This window comes from Eleutherodactylus coqui, chromosome 1, assembly GCF_035609145.1.
Source record: "Eleutherodactylus coqui strain aEleCoq1 chromosome 1, aEleCoq1.hap1, whole genome shotgun sequence".
NCBI lineage: Eukaryota > Metazoa > Chordata > Amphibia > Anura > Eleutherodactylidae > Eleutherodactylus > Eleutherodactylus coqui.
This window is the reverse complement of record NC_089837.1, coordinates 370941127-370960847: the sequence shown is the minus strand read 5'-3', so window position 1 is coordinate 370960847 and position 19721 is coordinate 370941127. Positions and strand designations below refer to the sequence as shown.

At 42.8% G+C, this 19721-nt stretch overlaps 1 protein-coding gene across 3 annotated transcripts in view; it reads right to left on the bottom strand.

Moving 5' to 3' along the window:
* SENP7 (SUMO specific peptidase 7) overlaps positions 1-19721 on the bottom strand; it is a 63274-nt gene that overhangs the window by 10977 nt on the left and 32576 nt on the right. For all 3 annotated transcript variants that reach the window (XM_066578185.1, XM_066578204.1, XM_066578195.1), the window contains 11 exons: positions 19240-19391; positions 18880-18996; positions 16596-16629; positions 14394-14573; positions 10910-11169; positions 10048-10172; positions 8374-8490; positions 6975-7097; positions 5694-5786; positions 3641-3834; positions 2357-2397 (listed from right to left, as the gene is read on the bottom strand). In XM_066578185.1, coding sequence (XP_066434282.1) covers positions 2357-2397; positions 3641-3834; positions 5694-5786; positions 6975-7097; positions 8374-8490; positions 10048-10172; positions 10910-11169; positions 14394-14573; positions 16596-16629; positions 18880-18996; positions 19240-19391 — 1436 coding nt within the window. The remainder of the gene's footprint in view (positions 1-2356; positions 2398-3640; positions 3835-5693; positions 5787-6974; positions 7098-8373; positions 8491-10047; positions 10173-10909; positions 11170-14393; positions 14574-16595; positions 16630-18879; positions 18997-19239; positions 19392-19721) is intronic.

Sequence of the window (19721 nt, the reverse complement as noted above, 5' to 3'; positions counted from 1 at the left end):
TTAAAAATCCTACGTGTTCACTTTATTGTGCAGGTCAGTACAATTACTGTGATAACAAATTTACACAGATTTTGTTTTTTTCAATTTTTAGAAAAACCTTTTCATTTACTTTCTGTTGCTGTATTCTTAGACCCATAAACTTATATTTTTTTGCTGAGACTGTTCTTTTGTATGTTTTCTGTTGATGGTTTGTTTTTTTTGTGGAGTTAACTGCAGGTTTTTTCTTGAAGAATATTAGGGTGCATACAAAAAATTGGAATAAAAACGAAAACACAGCTGAAGTGGCACAGTATTTGGGTAGCGCTGCAGTACCTTTATTTCAGCGATCCGTGGGAGTTTCAGTCCCACTAATCAAATAACCGGCACTGATGAAAACTTTTGCATGTCTATAGGACAGTTCAAAAGTTTTAGGAACTTGCTGTTACTCTTTAACCTAGCCATATTTTGGAAAACCTGCTATGTAATCACTTTAACAGAGAATAACTCTGCGAAGGTTTTACACATCCAAGTACTCCTGACATTGTTCTTTCATCACTCACTGTACTTTAATTGGGTGGTAAATGTGGCAGATACAATTACCCAAAAAAAAAAAAACCACACCAAAATTGAAGAAAATGTTTAAAAAATGACTTTTTTTGTCTTTTTAACTGCAGTATTTCACATACATATTGTACTAATTTTTTTATCAGATATATTTCTATTGTTTTTATTTTGAAAGGACGTTTGAAAAATTTTGCATGTTTCTAAGGAAATTAGGAAATTTACCAATTTAATATTCAATTTTTTTAATTTTAAACCGGTATGGTTTTTTAATTTTAATGTATATTTTAAGCATATAAATTGTATTGATGATTAAATTAATTGATGTAATAACTAACTGATGTATTAAATTAATGTAAGGTACGCTCATATGTAGCAGACCTGGTATGGGTTTTCTGCAGTGGAGAATCCGTGTCAAATTCTGCATAACTGGCGTAGAATTTGACACATTTTGATGTGGATTCACCACAGACCTCACCCCTTCATTTGAAAGGGTTGAAATCAGCTGAGTCATAAACTGCGGCAAAATACGCATCAAAGGGTGTAACAGTGAAATTTGCTGTGGATTTTGGTGCCGATCCGCATCAAAACCGGCTATGTGTGAATGTACCCTTAGAAATTTATTTCTAGATAAAACTATTAAAAATGAAACCAAGGCTGTTAACATCTCTAAAATGTCAGGAAAGTTTGTTACTATAACAAACTTTCCCAGCCACCGCTATGAGAGGATACCGCACTGATGGCATCATCGTAACCTTAACGAACCAAACCGCAGGATGACGACAACCAAACCGCAGGATGCCAATAGCCTATTTCACTCATTGAGTGAAGAACATAAATTTACGTAGGTGCTACATGGAGCTCAACAAGCAGCGATGTAGATTTATAGTGGGTATTTGCAAGGCAATTAAAATAATGAATTACAGTAGTAGCATAAAAATAGCCACAGAAATATTTTTGGTGCCTACCCCAAAGTTTAGAATAGCTATAACCATTTTTCAATATATGTAAGCTCTACACAATCAATACTTGGCCTACCTAACTTCTTTTCTGGTGCATTCGCAGTTAGTACAGGCAACGCATAACACATACAATCACTTAAACTCTGCTATGGAACTGCGGTGCACATGCTTATCTGCCGATGCATTCATGTGGGGACTCCCGTTCTCAGGATGGGTGGGGGTCTCAGCGGTCAAACCCCCACCAACCAGAAAGTTATCAGATATCTCAGGGATGGGGAATAACTTTCAAATTTTAAGCTACGCAAATTGTCTAAACTATGGCCACTCAGTCATTACGCAACCAAAAAGAAAAATTACCAGAAGGAAATTAACCCTTGTGCTTGCTGCAGGATTTCTATAAGACTGCTTGTTTCAGAAGTATGCAGAAAACGGACTCTACTTCAAGAGTGTTTAGCAAGGATGAATGCAATGTAAAGGGCTTATTTTTTCTGCAGCTATGACCCAAATCGCTCTACTGTGAATTTTACTGAGAGGTCTTAGGAAATGTCAGACTTTTCTATGCAAGAATTATTGAACCAGACCGAGGTGAAAAGAGAGACATGTAAGAATGAAATGGTATCAATGCAAAAGATTCTTCCCGATCAAATAATAGATGGTCAAATTATTTTTATATGACTCTCTATGGGCACCTTGGGATCTCCTATGCTAACCAAGCATTGGAAGTAAATGGTCACTTCCTCAGAGCACAGGGTCAACATGAAGATTTCTAGACATTTTGGTTTTGATCAATATTTTAAGAGAGAGAACCCAATGTATCTACTGAACCCAGTAAGTTTGCATTAACAACAACTTACAAAATGTTTGGGATTGCAGCTTTGTCCTGAGCTTGTAGAGCCTAAAACATGAAAATAGTATGAGACAATAAGGAGCTTTTTCCAACCACAGCAAAACGGCTATGAAGAGGGGAAAATATTTTTGCTGACTTTTTTTTTTTATTAACACAAATTCATCAGCGATATAGGTGTCATATTCTAGCGATATATGACTAGTGTCTATAATGAGACAATCTCTTTCATATAAAATGAAAAACAAACATAATATGTAAATAACTAGTCAAAGGATCAAAGTATTTGAATAGAATGATAGCTCCTGCACAGCTGTAACTGTATTTGTATCTGCGGAAGCATACAGGCTGATATCAACGTAGAACAACTAAAATCAGATTTACTGCAGTGGCTCCATACAGCTTCTCTTATAGCAGGATTCAATATGGACTAAAGCACAATTATTAAAGGGCCACTCCGGTGATTCCCCCCTCTCTCCCTCCCCATTCATTATGTAGCTATCTTCGCAGTATATATAAGTGAGCTAATGTTACCTTGATTAGTTATTTCTATCTGAGACATTGTCCTCAGATAGTCATGTGATCTCAGTTTTGACTAGCTCAGATCTACTTGAGTTTATGTGTGAACTTAGTCAATTACTCAATCTGTGTTATGCTGTTGCATTAATCCTCCTACAGAAACTGCCAGGAGGAGGGCAAAGGCACTCCTGTCATAGTTATGGATAATGATCACATACTTCTGGTCACATAGTTATAATAGAGGAGATCACAGCTCAACCATCTGACTATACACTTGGGCCACTCTATCACATGCATTCACCAGGCATGTTAAAAAGCACTAAAACACGCAAAAATAAAGCAGACAGTGCTCAAAAACGGCAGGGTTAAAAATGCGGCCAAACCCCCTCTACTCTGCGAAGCCCCATTGAAATCAATGGGGGCATTGTACTAAGATTAGCGCAGTAAAAAGCAGGCTGTGTGAGAGCAGCCTTATGGTCTGTAGATTATCTCATTCTCAAGATGGTGCCTGATAAGCACCAGATGGGGGACTGCACTATATGGAAACAATACAATACTCAGATGACACCTTCATAGTGTGTGACAGGCAATCAGGTGAAAGTGTAGGCATGGAAAAATGTGTTTTCACTGCAGTGGCCCTTTAAACAGTGTGACACATTGTGAATAATATGCTTAGCTCCCAGTAAAATACTCAATAAAAATACTATTTAAAAGTGAAAATTTCACAAAGGCAGCAAGAACAGACATAATAAAACAAAACGCAGTATACACATACCTTCAGACTCGCTGTTGCTTCCTTCTCCTATAGTTTCCTCTTTCTTTGACAAATGCTCATTGAATACAATAACTGACCCACTATTAAAATGATCTTTTTTTACAATATCTTGAATGGCACTTGGTTGTTTTCCTTCTTCATAAATAGTTTTTTCCAACGAGGGAAAACATATCACTACAAGATACCAGTGGCAACTAAAGAGCAGAAAAAGTTTGGGTATTACTAATGTGCTACACCCTGTAAGGCATACCATGAAACATAAAATATACAGGCAACAGCAGCATACACTAACACAGGGTTTCCCCAAACTGTGCGATTGTCAGGGGCTCCAACGGGGGTCTAGGTACCTGCTCTACTCACTGCTGTAATGGTGTCCCGACAGGCTGTGCTGAGGAAACTAACGTCCAAAACCTGGGGTCAGCATAGCAACACGGATCACGAGCCGGCTTCGGTGATGTGATCCGCGCTGCTATGCCGTCTGCAGGTCCTGGACGTTCATTTACTCAGAATAGCCTGTTCAGACACTGCTACAGCACTGGCGTGGGCGATATCGGGCCGTGATTGGATACTGCTTCGTATCATTGCAGAACTGAAGGAATCCCTCCCTGCGGCTGTCTCCGGGGGTTGCAGAGTTCTCCCATTCTTTTTAATGGGCCACATCGCAGAAAGATAGAACATGCTGCGATGCGTTTCTCGCATAGCATCGCGGTGCCGTGCAGGAAAACATCGCTAATGTGAATGAACCCATTCAAATGATTAAGGTTTAGATTTGTGGTCTTGCACGATTTTCTCGCCAGCGTGAAGGCAATCTTAGGCCGGTTTCACACGACCGAGAAAACTGAGCAAAATTTGTTCGTTGTAAGATGCACAAATCTGAACTACTTTCATTTGAATGGATTCCTTTTACATTTCCGATGTTCTCCTGCATGGCACCGCGATGCAAAGCGGGAAACTCATCGCAGCATGTTTGATCTCCTTGCGATATGGCCCATTATAGGGGATACTATTACTACTAGGCCCACTAATATAGGGGGTCACTATTACTACTAGGCCCACCAATATAGGGGGTCACTATTACTACTAGGCCCACCAATATAGGGGGTCACTATTACTACTAGGCCCGCCAATATAGGGGGTCACTATTACTACTAGGCCCACCAATCTAGGCGGTCACTATTACTACACGGGGTGGAATTTACAGTAGCAGCAAAGTGGATAAGATTTTGAAAACCTCATCCACATGCTGTGTAAAAAATCTGCACAAAACCCGTGCGGACATTGACGAGCTGGATTTAATCGTGCAGCATGTTAATTTTAAATATAATGTTCATTAATAGCCCATCCAGTGCTTCAGCATTCCTCCCCCCCCCCTTTTTTTTAAACGGCCCTGTACTTTCTATAATGACGGATGTAAAAATCATATGCTGTGATAAGCCCCGCCTCTAACCCCTCCCCTGACCACACCCTCTATCCCACTCCATGAAAAAACTTTTGCTTCAAAAAAGGCTCCCTGGCTGAAAAAGTTTGGGAACCACTGCACTAACACATGAATGTCTAAGAAGAAATGTGTCAGTTGACCATTTTATCCGACTCCTCTATAAAAACATGCATGCTCATATCGGCTAAGCCTACATGTTCATCCCTCTTACAGTATGTCCTGGAAAATAAACGATTTATGGCATGTTAAATACCAATATGGTTGACCCAGATAGCTGAAACTAGCGAACAGTTCTGATGCTCCCTTATACTTTCACTTGTCACAGTCTGTCCTTCTGGGATTGCTGGGTTTAGTAATCATTTATTTAATGGGTAGTAGAATATAAAATAATGAGTATTCAGGTTCCAAAGTTATGAAAAGCAGTGCAACTGTGAAAGCTTTAAAGAATACCCACATACAAAGCAAAACAAGAAAAGACCGTGGTTCATGGTAGACGTGTGTCAGATGGGACCAGGGACAGGGGAACAAGTACAAATATTAAAACCATTCTGTAAAACTTAGAACCTTTGGAAAACATATTTGTTATTATTTATTCTGTTTCACTGCAATACTTACTTTTCATTAACGGGTACAAAGATAAAATCCTTTGTAAAGATATCCACATGCCGAGTCCAGGTTTTCACTTTATGGTGTCTTCTCTGTGATGCACTTTGCAAACATAGAATGATTTTACAGTTTAAAATAGGCTCATATTACAATGTATAAAGCATTGAACGCAAAAGCAGTTTATTTCAAAGATATTCTGATGAATATTGCAGCCTAATGGAGGAAATAACACAGCGTGCTAGGAACAGATTGCCTAGGGACCACAGACTTTCCCATAGGTGGTCAGGCAGAATGTTCAGAAGCCGACATGTTGTCTCACATTAACAAGGACAGAGAGCGGGCGAGGTGGTCTGGCAGAAATTAAGCCTTTACATGTCTTGTATCATACTATTCATATCTGTATAAGAATAAATGTGGGGGGAGAACTCATTAACCCTTTCCCGCTCCATGACGTACCGGTACGTCATGGAGCCGCGGGGTATGTATGAAGAGAGGTTGCGTGGCAACCTCTCTTTATACAGTGCGGGCGTCAGCTGTTTATAACAGCTGACACCCGCGGGCAATAGCTGCGCGGCCGATCGCGGCTATTAACCATCTAAACGCCGCTGTCAATTCTGAGTGACAGCGGTGAGATTGGGGGAGCCGTGCAGGTATCATGGCAGCCGGGGGCCTAATGAAAGGCCCCAGGGCTGCCTTACCGGACTGCCTATCAAGCCATCCCAAGCCGGGTGGCTTGATAGACTGCCTGTCAGAATAGCATTAGGTCAAACTGCAGGAGCGATCAAAGCATCGCCTGTTAAAGTCCCCCAGGGGGACTTCAAAGTAATGTAAAAAAAAAAAAAAAAAGTTGTAAAAGTTTAAATCACCCCCCTTTTGCCATATCTATTATTAAAAAATCTAAATCATACAATAAAAATATGTATTTGGTATCGCCGCGTCCGTAAAAGTCCGAACTATCAAAGTAGCGCATTATTTTTCCCGCACGGTGAACGTCGTCCGAAAAATAAAATAAAGAACGCCAGAAATGCACTTTTTTAGTTACCGTCTTCCAGAAAAAACGCAATAAAAAGCGATCAAAAAGTACAAAATTAGAGTAAATCCTGACAGGTGAGTCTACATTCACACGGGCTAGAATCTCACGCGAGTTTTAGTGTAGACACACTAACCTATGGAAAGCTGTCAATCCCTGTGTGTGGTTGACCTACCCAGGACTCTCACTATATATTCTGGTAGGTTAGTTTTAAAAGTAATAAATGTAGAAAAAACTATAACAAGAAAATCCAGACTTACGGCATTTCTGAGTTATCATCGTTTCTAACATTATCCTTTCTTGTTAAACACCTAAAGAAAAAACTGCTAAATATATGGCACCTCTCTGCAAAATGTGCTGGAAACTTCTCCAAAAGGAGGTACCTGTGGGACATGAAATGAAATATTAAAATAAAAACTAGAACACTCAATTAATGGCTTTTTGATCTGTAAGTTAAGCCTTCCCAACCAACTTGTTTTATTGCTCAAACGCCAAAAAACTGTAGAGTAGCTGAACTTTTAACAAACTTTTGATATATCAGAAATTTTGATGAGGGGGAATCATGCTGCTGAGACGCCTGCTGAGCGCCAGCACAAGGGGGCTGCAGTGCTCACCCGAGCGCTTTGTTCCTTTTGCTGTCTTTGCTGCACAGCCCTACAGCCACTTTTCATTGACAAAGGTCATCCAGGGAGAAATGTCTGATTTACTATTATGGCTGTTACTTTGATCTGCTAACCATATACTCATTGCACTTCGAATATGTATTGCTTCACTTTGCTATACATTAGATTGGACATGTAGAGGTGTATAGACTGTGTCTCTAGACTTCTATGCTGCTGTCTTTAGCTGCTGAGAGGAGCTGATGACAACAAAGAGCTGAAGGAGCAAAGCACCCGGGTAAGTGCTACAGCCCCCTCGTTCTAGCAATCAGCGGGCATCTCAGCAGCAGGAATCCCGTCGATAAAAGCTTCTGACGTGCCTGAATGATTTTTTTTATATATATATTATATATATATATGATAGATATATATATGATAGATATATATATATATATATATAGATAGATAGATATATATATACATACACACTTACTGCGCAAGGCCGCCTGCACACAAACGGTTTTGCATTGCGGTATCCACACTGCGGTTCCGCAGCAAATACTGTTCATGGCATGATATGGAAAAATCACTTCTTCCTGCAGACTCCTGGAAAGGAATTGCGATTTCTGAAAGCGGGGGAAAAAATTGCAGCATGCTCTATGGCGTCAGTGGAAGCTGTCCGATCTGCAGCCTGTCCGTCGGCAGCGGTCAGGGTCGTATTCCGTTGCGGGTTCCCGCATGCGGAATCCTACCCATTCGTGTGCAGGCGGCCTTACAGTGAATGAAATGTGCGGTAAAAATGTGCCACTTTTCTGCAGCATCCAGAGAATTTAGCGAATTTGAAAATCCTCAGCATGACTAAATTCCACTGGGGATTTCTTCCTCTATGAGGGATTTATTAAAAGTATGCATGTACATGCTACACTACCGTTAAGCAATGGTCTATCGATTGTTTAGATGAGTGCTAATGCAGTGATACCAGGGTTAGAAGACATGCTGAACACCTGAACAAAAGGAAGTTTTTAACCAATGCTGTTACTCTATAATAAACAATACTCACTTTAGGTAGAAATCTATAATAACGTCATTAAGAAATTGTCCGTGTTCCAAGCACTCCAAATCTTCATTAGTTACAGCAAGGCCCCCTTTAGTTGGGGGAGGAGGATAAACCAGTAATCTGAGAGAAGAGGTAAATACGTACATAAAAAAAAGACTAATAAAAAGGGCAAGGAAAAATGGAGATGTTATGCTGAGGAGTTGCAGGGACAATTGAAGGATAAACTAACAACACTGAGTAAGCTGAATAAACATTACATTACATTTTGTACAAGCAGTGACATTATTCTAGCAGGGTCCAATTGTGCCAGCAGTGTTTGTATAGCAGCGATTGTTTAGTAACTGGTGGGGCATTCACGTTACATCCAGATACCATGACTGGATATGCTGTACTGCACCCCCCCCAAAAAAAAAAAAAAAAAAACACTACTTTTTTTTTTTACCTTTTAACCCTTTCCAACCCAATTTGTTATTCAGGGTTTCCTAAAAGGCTCTCTCTTTTTGCTGTTAAACAACAGTGCCATCTGCTGGCTAAAACCAGTGTGTGCATACCAGAAAGGCTCCGACAGCAGAGTGGCTGGCAATAGACGTTAAGAATACCTTGTTGGATGTCTTCTGAGATTGGAGCTGTACAAGCCTCAATCAGAATGTAGGAAGAGGTCAGACAATGGATTGGAAAGGGTTAACTGAACCATAAATGGTATCTAAAAAGCAAAAAAACAAGGCTAAAAATGCAAATGCAGTTGCTTGGGATACTTTTTCTTGAGCCTTATCCACAATAATGCAAAGAGCTAATGTCCATCTATAAACTTCTGTTTTTTTTTTTTAGAATAACTTTTCCCATGATAATTTCTGTAAAAAGAGGCACATGAAACATGTAAGGATCTGAGGGAACATTTGTCATCTCCTTAGATGTTCTGACATATCCTGCAACTAATAGAGATCAATTACAGAGGCACAAGTCGGTTAGAGCAGTGGACAAAGTTCGCATGTGATTTGCTCTTCAAGGAATTACCATTCAAGATTAAGTTCATTAACTGCACAGACTTAGGAAGTACCTGTTAAAAAGCTTCAGAGAACAGTACAGAGAAACAAAAACCTAATAAAACATCCTTACGGTCCAGGATTATGTAGAATTCAATCCCTGGATCTTATATTTACATGGCTAGAATGGGCTGCCAGTTAGAAGTTTGCTGTATTCATGAGGGCAGAGCTCTCCCTACTCCCATATTCCTTCATGGCTCCCTTTAGCCAAACTGCAGAATACTCTTTTGTAATAGGATTACAGTCCTGTATCTCTAATCTGCTTTCCTTATAGTGGCCATACACATTAGATGCATATCTATGAAACCTACTGATCATGCAATGCGTACTGCATGACAGCTTCCTGACTCTGCCCGACAACAGATTTTAGAGGAGATCAAGATCAGGCAGTTGGATTTCAACTTTTGTACTCGGGGAGATAAGCCACGGCCAGAGTCTATTCTCAGAGGCTTTCTCCTCTCTTCATCCATGTCTGTTGTCAGGCAAGACAGCAGTTTGCCAAATGCTTGTTCATCCAACAGCTGTTTGATGTGTATTGCCACCTTTCATAGGACCCCGACAGATCTACTTCTATCAAGGGTGAAGCTTAATTGTTAGGCGCTTCCTTTCAATTACAGATAAATCTCACACTCACCGCATAAGGGTTCCTCCCTTGTCTACCTCCTTCAAGAGGTCATGCTGCTTTGGTACCATAGACACTGAATAATGACCATCTTTGCATTTCTGCATCAAGGTGAAGGAAGAAGTTCCTTTTAAAGTCTGAAAAATATAAAAAGAGCTACAGTAAAAAAGGGCTTAAAGTGAAATAATGATTGCCACCACCAGAGTTGTTTGAGACATCCATGGCGAGTATGCGGTTACACATAAAGTGCCTGCGTGAGGGGGGCTATAATGTTTGTTCTCTGAAATACTATCTGACTTAGAATCAACTGCCAAATACATGTACGTCCGTTAATGGAAGTAACTAAGTGCTATTGTTAAATCATTACCTCATGACCCAATAGAAGTTAAAAGGGTTGTACCAGGATCACAGATTATCACCAATCCCTCAAGATAGGGAATAACTTGTTAATCAGTATTGGTCTCACCGCTGAAACCCCCATTTATCTCGAGAATGGGGCTCCTGTGACCCCTTTTGGCTGTCACTGCGGAGTAGGTTTTCCTTCTGCAGGGACGATAAAATGAATGGAGTGATCGCTAAGCATTAGAGATGAGCGAGCGCGCTCGGATAAGGCAGTTACTCGAGCGAGCATCGCTTTTCTCGAGTAACTACATTCTCATCCGAGCAGCCTCGGGGGAGGGGGGGCGGGGGTGAGAGAGAGAGAGATCTCTCACTCTCGCCCCCCCCCCCCCTCCTGCCTCCCCGACCCTGCTCGGACGAGAATGCAGTTACTCAAGAAGAGCGAGTAACTACTCATATGTTCACATTATAGTACCGTTTTGTAAAAGCTAGCAGTAAAATCCCAATACAGGAGCTTGTCTTTTAAGAAGCCTACCTCTGGAGCGTCTGCTGAACGACTTGTATTGCTTGACTCTTGTTGCTGTTTTTTAAAGGGAATGCCACAATTTGCTTTAAAAGAGTAATCTTCACTTGACAAAGCATCCAGAATGGAAAACATCTCGCTCCAGGTCAGACTTTCCGCAAGGCTAGGTAATCCACTCTTGCTGGCTTCCTTCATGATCTTACACAAGAGAGCTTGCTCCGTGGCAGTGAGAGGTTCAACCAACTCCAAAAAGATTAATTCATTTGATTTAGCTGCATAGAAAAACACAAGGAAATATAGTGTAATGACATAACGATGTACACCCATACATGTAAAATCCAAGGGCTCATTCACACTAGCGGATAGTCTCATTTTGGGCTTTTTATCTTTCTATTCCATTTTTGAAGCAGAGAGACGGAATTAAAATGGAATTTAATGGATCCATTTTCCCCCATAGATTGCAGTGGGGTTTAAAAAACAAAAAAAAGCTTTCATTTTGCTTCCGTTCCATTTGGTTTCCATTTTTTAAATCTAATATAAATAAGCCTACATGCTTTTTCTTGCACTGCACTTTGACCCCTTTGCTTTCACTTTGGTGTATGATGTCGGTGTCATTAGATGACACACATGCTCACCGATGCTGTAAAATCATCAAATGTGAGTTTAAGACTGGGTTCGCACAAGCCAGAAATCTCGCGGTTTGGCCGCAGCAAAAAACCGCAAGACTTCCACCAGGAAAGCGCTGCTTCAAAACTCGCGGCATTTGGAATAAATAAAAAAAAAAAAAAAGGACATGCTGCAGCCAGCGAATCCGTGCCGCAATGCTGGCTTTTGCCGGTTTTGCCGCAACGGATTTGCTTCAGGCATGTGCGGGAATTAGTGAAGCATTACCAAGCAACACAGCATACACTGCTAAGCTGCATCATACACTGCCCAGCCAAGAGCGAGACAGCCAGAGAGCGCGAGAGACAGCGCCAGCCAGAGAGCGCGAGAGACAGCGCCAGCCAGGGAGCGCGAGAGACAGCGCCAGCCAGGGAGCGCGAGAGACAGCGCCAGCCAGGGAGCGCGAGAGACAGCGCCAGCCAGGGAGCGCGAGAGACAGCGCCAGCCAGGGAGCGCGAGAGACAGCGCCAGCCAGGGAGCGCGAGAGACAGAGCCAGCCAGAGAGCGCGAGAGACAGAGCCAGCCAGAGAGCGCGAGAGACAGAGCCAGCCAGAGAGCGCGAGAGACAGAGCCAGCCAGAGAGCGCGAGAGACAGAGCCAGCCAGAGAGCGCGAGAGACAGAGCCAGCCAGAGAGCGCGAGAGACAGAGCCAGCCAGAGAGCGCGAGAGACAGAGCCAGCCAGAGAGCGCGAGAGACAGAGACAGCCCGAGAGCACAAGGAATCAGAGACAGCCCGAGAGCACGGGAGACAGAGACAGCCAGAGAGCGCAAGAGCCAGCCGAAGAGCGCAAAAGACATGCCCCTATGGATGCCCCAGTTTAAGTAAAAATGTGAAAAAAAAAAAGTCACAAAGAGATCTTTTATAAACTCATGGTGGTCATATTACATAATATATAGAGATGAGCGAGCACGCTCGTTTAAGCCAGATACTTAAGCGAGCATCGGTCTTCTCGAGTAACTGATCACTCGTCCGAGCAAATGCGTGGGGGGGGGGGACGACACACGAGTAATCAGTTACTGGAGAAGACCGATGCCCGCTCGAGTATCTGCCTTAAAGAGCGTGCTCGCTCATCTCTAATATACACTCATTGTAAAAAAAATGAATATATAAAAAAGCAACTAGAAGTTAAAGCTTTCTATGTGTGATTGTAACGTCGATATAAGTAGGTGATTATAAAGAGCAAAAGCATAATCTATTGCATAAAACTGACCCCTTGAAGGGAGGCTCTAGTACCCTGTTGGGACTTCTCTAGCTTGGATAAAGATGCGATAAGGACGGGTAGGGAGGCATACAGGTTCCGTACGGTATCCTGTGGCATATCGGTTCACACTCGCTGTAACTAAGCCTCTAGATCAGTGATTCCCAGCTCCGGTCCTCAAGGCACCCCAACAGGTGATGTTTTCAGGATTTCCTCAGTATTGCACAGGTGATGTAATTATTGGGAATGTCTCAGACATTGCCACAGGCGTTCTTACTATGGGATATCCTGAAAACATGACCTGTTGGGGTGCCTTAAGAAACGGAGTTGGGAAACACTGCTCTAGATCATGCAAACTAATAGGCTGTCAAAATTGGTGCCCAGATAGTCCCATATATGTTGTACTGGCGATAAATCTGGTGTTCAGGCAAGCCACATAATTGTGGCAAGGTTGTGGAGGCTCCTGTGACCTCCTGTGTGCAGCCGAGCATTATCCTGCTGGAAAATACCTCTTGGAAGCCCTACCATGAGGCTGCACAATACCCTCAACATATCGCTGAGCTGCCATTGTCCCTCATGCCACTACTAGCGGGGACTCACTGTTGTATGCGATGGCCCCCCCAGACCATCACATCAGCAGTGGGGGCGGTGTGCCGCACCACAGCAAAAGCAGGGTTGAGGTGATCACGCCAAGGTCTCCAGACACAGACATGGCCAGCGTGAGTGCCCAAACTAAACCTGAATTTGTCGCTGAAGACAACGCTGTTCCATAGCAGTCCAGTTTCATAGTTCCCAACACCAATGCAAATGGAGACAACAGTGGGTTTCAAAGACAGTAGTACATTTAATGGGCGCCGTGAGAGCAAATGTTCTTTTAGTCACGTGCCTAAAATGGCTTGAAAAGAAACAGGGGCCTGTTACGATGCTGTCACATGCCTCTGGATGGCAGACAACAAAATAGTTGGAGCTGCTTATGCTTGTCAGGTGATCAGATGATCCTCTCTACTGGTGGTCTGTCGGGGGCGCCCTGAGCCCGATTGCCCTGTGTGCCCTCACACATCCACAGATCCCAACACCTCCTAAGAAGGCTGGTCAGAACGACCCATGTGGCGGACAATTCGTTGATACGACCATCCAGCTTCTTCTTCTATTTCAATAATGTCCTCCTCTCAAACTGGACAGAACCTCTTTGATTGTGTCGTAATCAGGATCTATGTCTATTAGCCGATTGTCCGGCCGGCTGTCCAGTGGCGGTGCAGGCTTCACTTCCACTGAAATCAATGCGAGCGAGGTGTTGCTACTTTACTTCCTGCCCAGGACAGGATATGAGTAACAGTAGTAGGAAGTGGCACTCCTAATGATTGCAATGGGAGTGAAGCCGGAGCCAGCACTTCGTCCCCTGTCCTCTGAGGACGACATCTGGCCCACTGCACTGCACAGGGGGCCAGACAATCAGCCGATTAACAAAGATCCCGAGCGGAGGAACCCAATCCATCAACTACTGATGACCTATACGGAAAACCCCTTTAACCACAAGTTAATATCCTTGTTCTAACGTTCAGGTGCAGATGAGTACTACAGTATGGCATTCTAGCAAAAACAGACATGTCAGAGAAGAAAAAGCATATACTCACAGGCTTGGTTTTTGGAAGTTGTTCCCATTTGTTTCTCAATGTGAGATATGTAATCAGAGGTTATCCATAAAATAATAATGGCACTGCTTCTTACAGCGTCTCCTCCACTTGTTAGCCACAAACCATACTTTTGTAACTTCGTGGTATCCAATGAAATACATTTCCTTGGATCTAAAGGCACTGCAAAGAAATAACCCTATTAATGAAATGGTTTGCACTATCAATTGCAACATAAGGCATTGCTGACCTGCCACTTGGGAAATACTGCTTTAAGAAATTTAAATTCAAGGCTCATGTCCACGACCGCGTTTTCACCATGTGTTACGCATGCGTTGTGCGGCCGTGTGATACGCAGTGAATGGAGTCAATGAAAGTCAATGGACCTTCATTGATCCATGCACACCGGCATGTGGACACACATAAATCGCAGCATGCTCTATTTCTCTGCGTACGATTTTCTGATCACTCTTTACTCAAATTTTTATTTTGGGAGAATGCCCAAAAACCCCACAATTTTGAAATTGTGCATTTTATCACGACATTCACTGTGCAGAATAATTAATAAGGGTTAATCAAAACAGTTTGGACTTTTACAGATGTAGCAATTCCAATTTTTAATAGATTTCTTGTTTTGAGATTATTTTTTGTGAATAACTGGTAAACAGAAAGGGGGTTGGATTTTTTCATCCCACCTAGTGGACCTGAATATCTGATCACTTGTACAACATACTGCAATACTTCTAGGTTAGCCTATTAATATGTAGCGATGAAGGGAGCCCCTGCCGTCACACAGGCTACATTCACACAGTGTCTTTGTCCCTATTTGGGGACTTTATTCCAGGGCTCTGTCTGGATGGCTGAAAATTGTATTCAGACAGAAAGCTGGATGGCGCCATAGACTGCTATCAGTAAAATGAAGAGCAAAGCTGCAAGCTTTAGGGTCCATTTGAGCAGGTTTCTGCTCGATTCTGGCATTTTGGCAGAAGTTAATGTTGTGGCAATCTGAGATACTATTACTTTTTGCTGTTCTAGCCAGTCTTAATAAACCTGAGAAATTGCATCCTATCATATCCTGTTTTAATTATCATAATTACTGTAATACTCAGCGGTAGTTACTTTTTTGTAACATTTTTTGCTCGAAAAACTGGATTGTATTGCTATACTGCGACATGTCGCAAGAAACTGACCGCATATGAGATCTGTTTCTATAGATCTAAGCTGTTTTGTTGTAATGTATTCCACAGCTACAGCAATAAATAAACTTTTCCCCGATGGGTATAATGTTATATAACACCAATATATCGTAAGATAAAACAACCTTTTAACCCTTTCCAATCCATTTATTTTTTCTCACCCATTCTCCCCAGCTCCAAATAAATTGGAGCTGGGGAAAATGGGTGAGAAAAAATACATTTTCCCTGCACCCTCCTGAACTGACAGAGTTCAGGAGGGTGCAGGTGCTCACTGCACCGTGGAGGGACCTGCTTACCTGTCAGGCGTCTTCCGCATTCTCCTTCTGCCTCCCGGCTCGGCGATCATGTGACCGCTGGGGTCAGGTGGCACCTGGCGGTCACATGATCACCGGGCCGGGAGACAGAAGGAGAACGCGCAAGACGCCGGTCAGGTAAGCAGACCCCCCCACGGTGCAGGCTCCCGGCTCGGAGTTCATGTGACCGCCGGGGGTCAGGTAACACCGGCGGTCACATGATCGCCGGCCAGCCGGAATCTCTATGCATTGCATAGCGCTAATTGAGCGCTATGTAATGTGTAAAGGAGAAGGCGGAAAGGGTTAAAAACCCTTTCTGCCTTCTCCTCGGGGGTCCTCGATGGGGACCAGTGCACAAGTGTATCTGCACCCGATGTGTCTGACGATCGGGTGCAGATGCACTCCTGCACTGCAGTGTCGGGCCTGCCCCGACATCGAAGCTGTGGAGGGAAATTATGATGTCGGGGCAGGCCCGACATTGGATTGGAAAGGGTTAATCCCAATTCCTTCCCATCACAAGCTGTGGAGGACTCAAGTTTTTACACTTCATACAGAAGTTTAGCTTTTTTTACATAGACAAAGCAAAAGAAAAAAAGGGTTAAAAAAATTCAGAAATGTTACAAGCTTTAAGACCGCAATCCGAAACTGAAAATATAAACCATGTTGCTGACACAGGTATAAATAAGATATAAAACCATAAAGAGATTGATACTTGCCTATCAAAGGAATTTCAATAGATTTAGGAGTAACCTGTTTAAAAAAAAAAAATGTGAAAAATTATACATAAAAGGTTTCCAAGAAACAGGCAACAAACAAAAAATGCAAACCCTAAAAAGCTTTAGGCCGCCTGCACACGAACGGGTCGGATTCCGCATGCTGGAGCCTGCAGCGGAATCCGACCCTGTGCCCGGCTGGTGACAATGCGTACCTGACTTTTCTCCTCTTCATCTATATTGCGGATGGCTGTGGCGAGCCGCCGTAAAGCATGCGCAGTACAGATTTTTTTTTAAAAATGTTTGTTTTTTGTGTGCCGTCGCTAGGTGATGACATGGGTACCTGTGACTAATCCGTAATGTCAATTGCAGACGGGCCATGGGTCAAACGGCTCCGATTGACCTCAATGAAAGCCATCCTCGAGGACACTGCACAAAAATTGAGCATGCCACAATTTTTTCCTCCGCTCACAGAAACTGCAATTTGTTTCCGTGTGTGCGCGCAGGAAGAAGTGCTTTCTCACAGCATGCTAACAGTATTTACTACGGATCCGCGGTGCGGACACCAACCACAGATTCCGCAGTGCAAATCTGTTTCTGTGCAGGCGGCTTTAGCGTGGTTTCACAATTGCACTGGGGATTCCTCTTTCCTGCTCCGTTTGGGGAGCAGGACCGGAGAATCAATTCGATCTCAACGGTTCTGTCTCCGGACGGAATCAAACAGTGCCGGGCGGACTCCATTGACTATAATGGGTTTCGCCCGCTTTCTGCCCAGTTGCCCGCTTTTTTCCCCCAGTATTTGCAGCTGTTCTCACACAAGCATTTGCTGGCACATACAGGGCAGGCAGCATGCAGTACACTGCTGCGTGGCGACAAATCCACATACACTATCTAGGCGCGTAATACGCGGCAAGTTAGAGCATGTCATTTTTTTGTTTTTTGCGTGTGCATTTCACTCGCTCTGCGTGAGAGACGTCATTACCAGTAATGTAAAGTTAGTTACCATGTATTACATGCTGAAAACGCACACGTGTCTTATGTAGTAAAAACACTTGTGTGTGAGAGAGCCCTTATTCAGTGCTTCAACTTTATGTCCACATAGAAGGGGTTGTTCTATGATTAAACATTACATTTCTACATGTGTAGATATGGCAATTATTTGTTATGCCACCCCCCACTCAGCTTACAGCGAGATGATTCCTAATAACCGGCCTGCACAATAGCAGGAATCACTCCACTACCTGGTTACAGGCCCTGAGCATGCGAGACCACCAGTACTGGATACATTAAGTGAGAAGTAAAGTCCAAGGCAGCATACCAGGATGCAGTAGAAAAATAACGCTATTATTTCTCCATAAGAATAGCCGCAATACTTTTTAGGAACAATTTTGGCTCAAAAAACTGCATTGTTATACTGTGACATGCCTCAAGAAACTGAGCACATATGAGATGGCTATTCTTATGGAGGAATAAAAGCGTTATTGTTCTACTGCATCCAGTATGCTGCCTTGGACTTGACATCTCACTTAGGCCTCATGTCCACTAAGAAAATAGATTCAGCAAATCCACGCGGGTGTCCCGCATGTGTGATCTACGCTCATAGGGAATCATTGGACACCCGCAGGTAATTAAATACCTGCGGATGTTATTTTTTCCCTGCCACACGGATCGCACATGCGAGAAAACACCTGCAGCATGCTCCATTTTGTGTGAGGCTCCTGCAGCTTCCATTGAAGCCTATGGTAGCTGTCCGCTCCCGCGGCACATCTGCAGCTGTATTTTTGCTGTGCCCGGCGCGCCGAATACATCCACCGCGCCAAAGAAAGAAGATCCAGCCGCGACAGAGGGCAGATCTGCAGCGTCCGGACAGGTAAGTAAATGTAATTTTCGGCCTCATGTCTGTGGGAAAGAAGAAACCCACTGCGGGATTCTGCATGGAGAATTTCCCAGTGGACATGAGGCCCTAGGGATTTTGGTTCAACCAAGATCCGGGTTCACTCTCCCTTGGCGTGCATTGATACCACAGTCCTGCCATTTTTTTGGGATGCGTGTGAGTGCTGCCAGTTGATATTTTTTCTACTCAGTATTGGATACATTAGATGGACATTGTGAGACAAATGAAAACAGCAGGGGGCGCCTTAACAAGTATGTAGAAGAAGTAGCTAGACATTTTGTTTATAAATTTTTTACATTGAACACTTGTTATATTTAGGATGATATAACCATCTTCTATATGTGAAACAACCCCTTTAAAAACAAGAAATCATGTGATTAATCAATACAATACCTTCACAGAGCCGGTTGCTCTTCCTTTCTTTTTGCCAAAATATACATTGAGAAACTTTAATTGCAGCACTGAGTTCTCCGATGGCGGCAGTGGATCCTCTAAAGTAGCAGAACAATCCTGCATTACATAAAAATAAGAACACTTTACCGTTTTGGGCTATTCATTGTATATTCTTCTATGATCGATCCACAGATGAATTAAGACTGTAAACTGAAGAAAAATACACGGTCTCAACCACCTAAAAGTGTGTTTCATGATTAACTACAGTTTAAAAGAAAACAGTCTACAAAATCCTTTATTACCTAATAAAACAGATGTATCTCTTGTGTTCTATATACACAAAGAAAGCTCCTAACATACCATAGGCTCCACATCATTACAGGGAGACGGGCACGGAGAATTACATGCATCATCTTCCTTCATTACAGCCGATGTATCTGCCAGAGTTTCTTCATCCCCTAATGCTACACTTTCTTCCTGTTCTTGGTCCTCCTCATCACTTGATAGCACAACTGTGTACAGAAATAGAAATCGCATTACATCTATTGAGCTTTTCATGGTGAAACAAAGTTTTCTTAGTTCATACAGTTAAAAGAAGTCTGTCCCATAATTTCTGACATATAAGAATGCCAATATACTGTCCGATGATGAGGACTAAAACACTATATTTATTTTATTCAATGCAGGCTCCTATCAAGAGAACTACTCCGAGAAACCTTCCTGTGCTGTATACTAATTGGTGGCGGACTGTCCAATGGGCGATACACCTACTCAAGCAATCTGGGTCCTTCCACAAAGAAACGCCTACTTGTTTGCCGGTTGACGTCCCCAATGAACGTCAT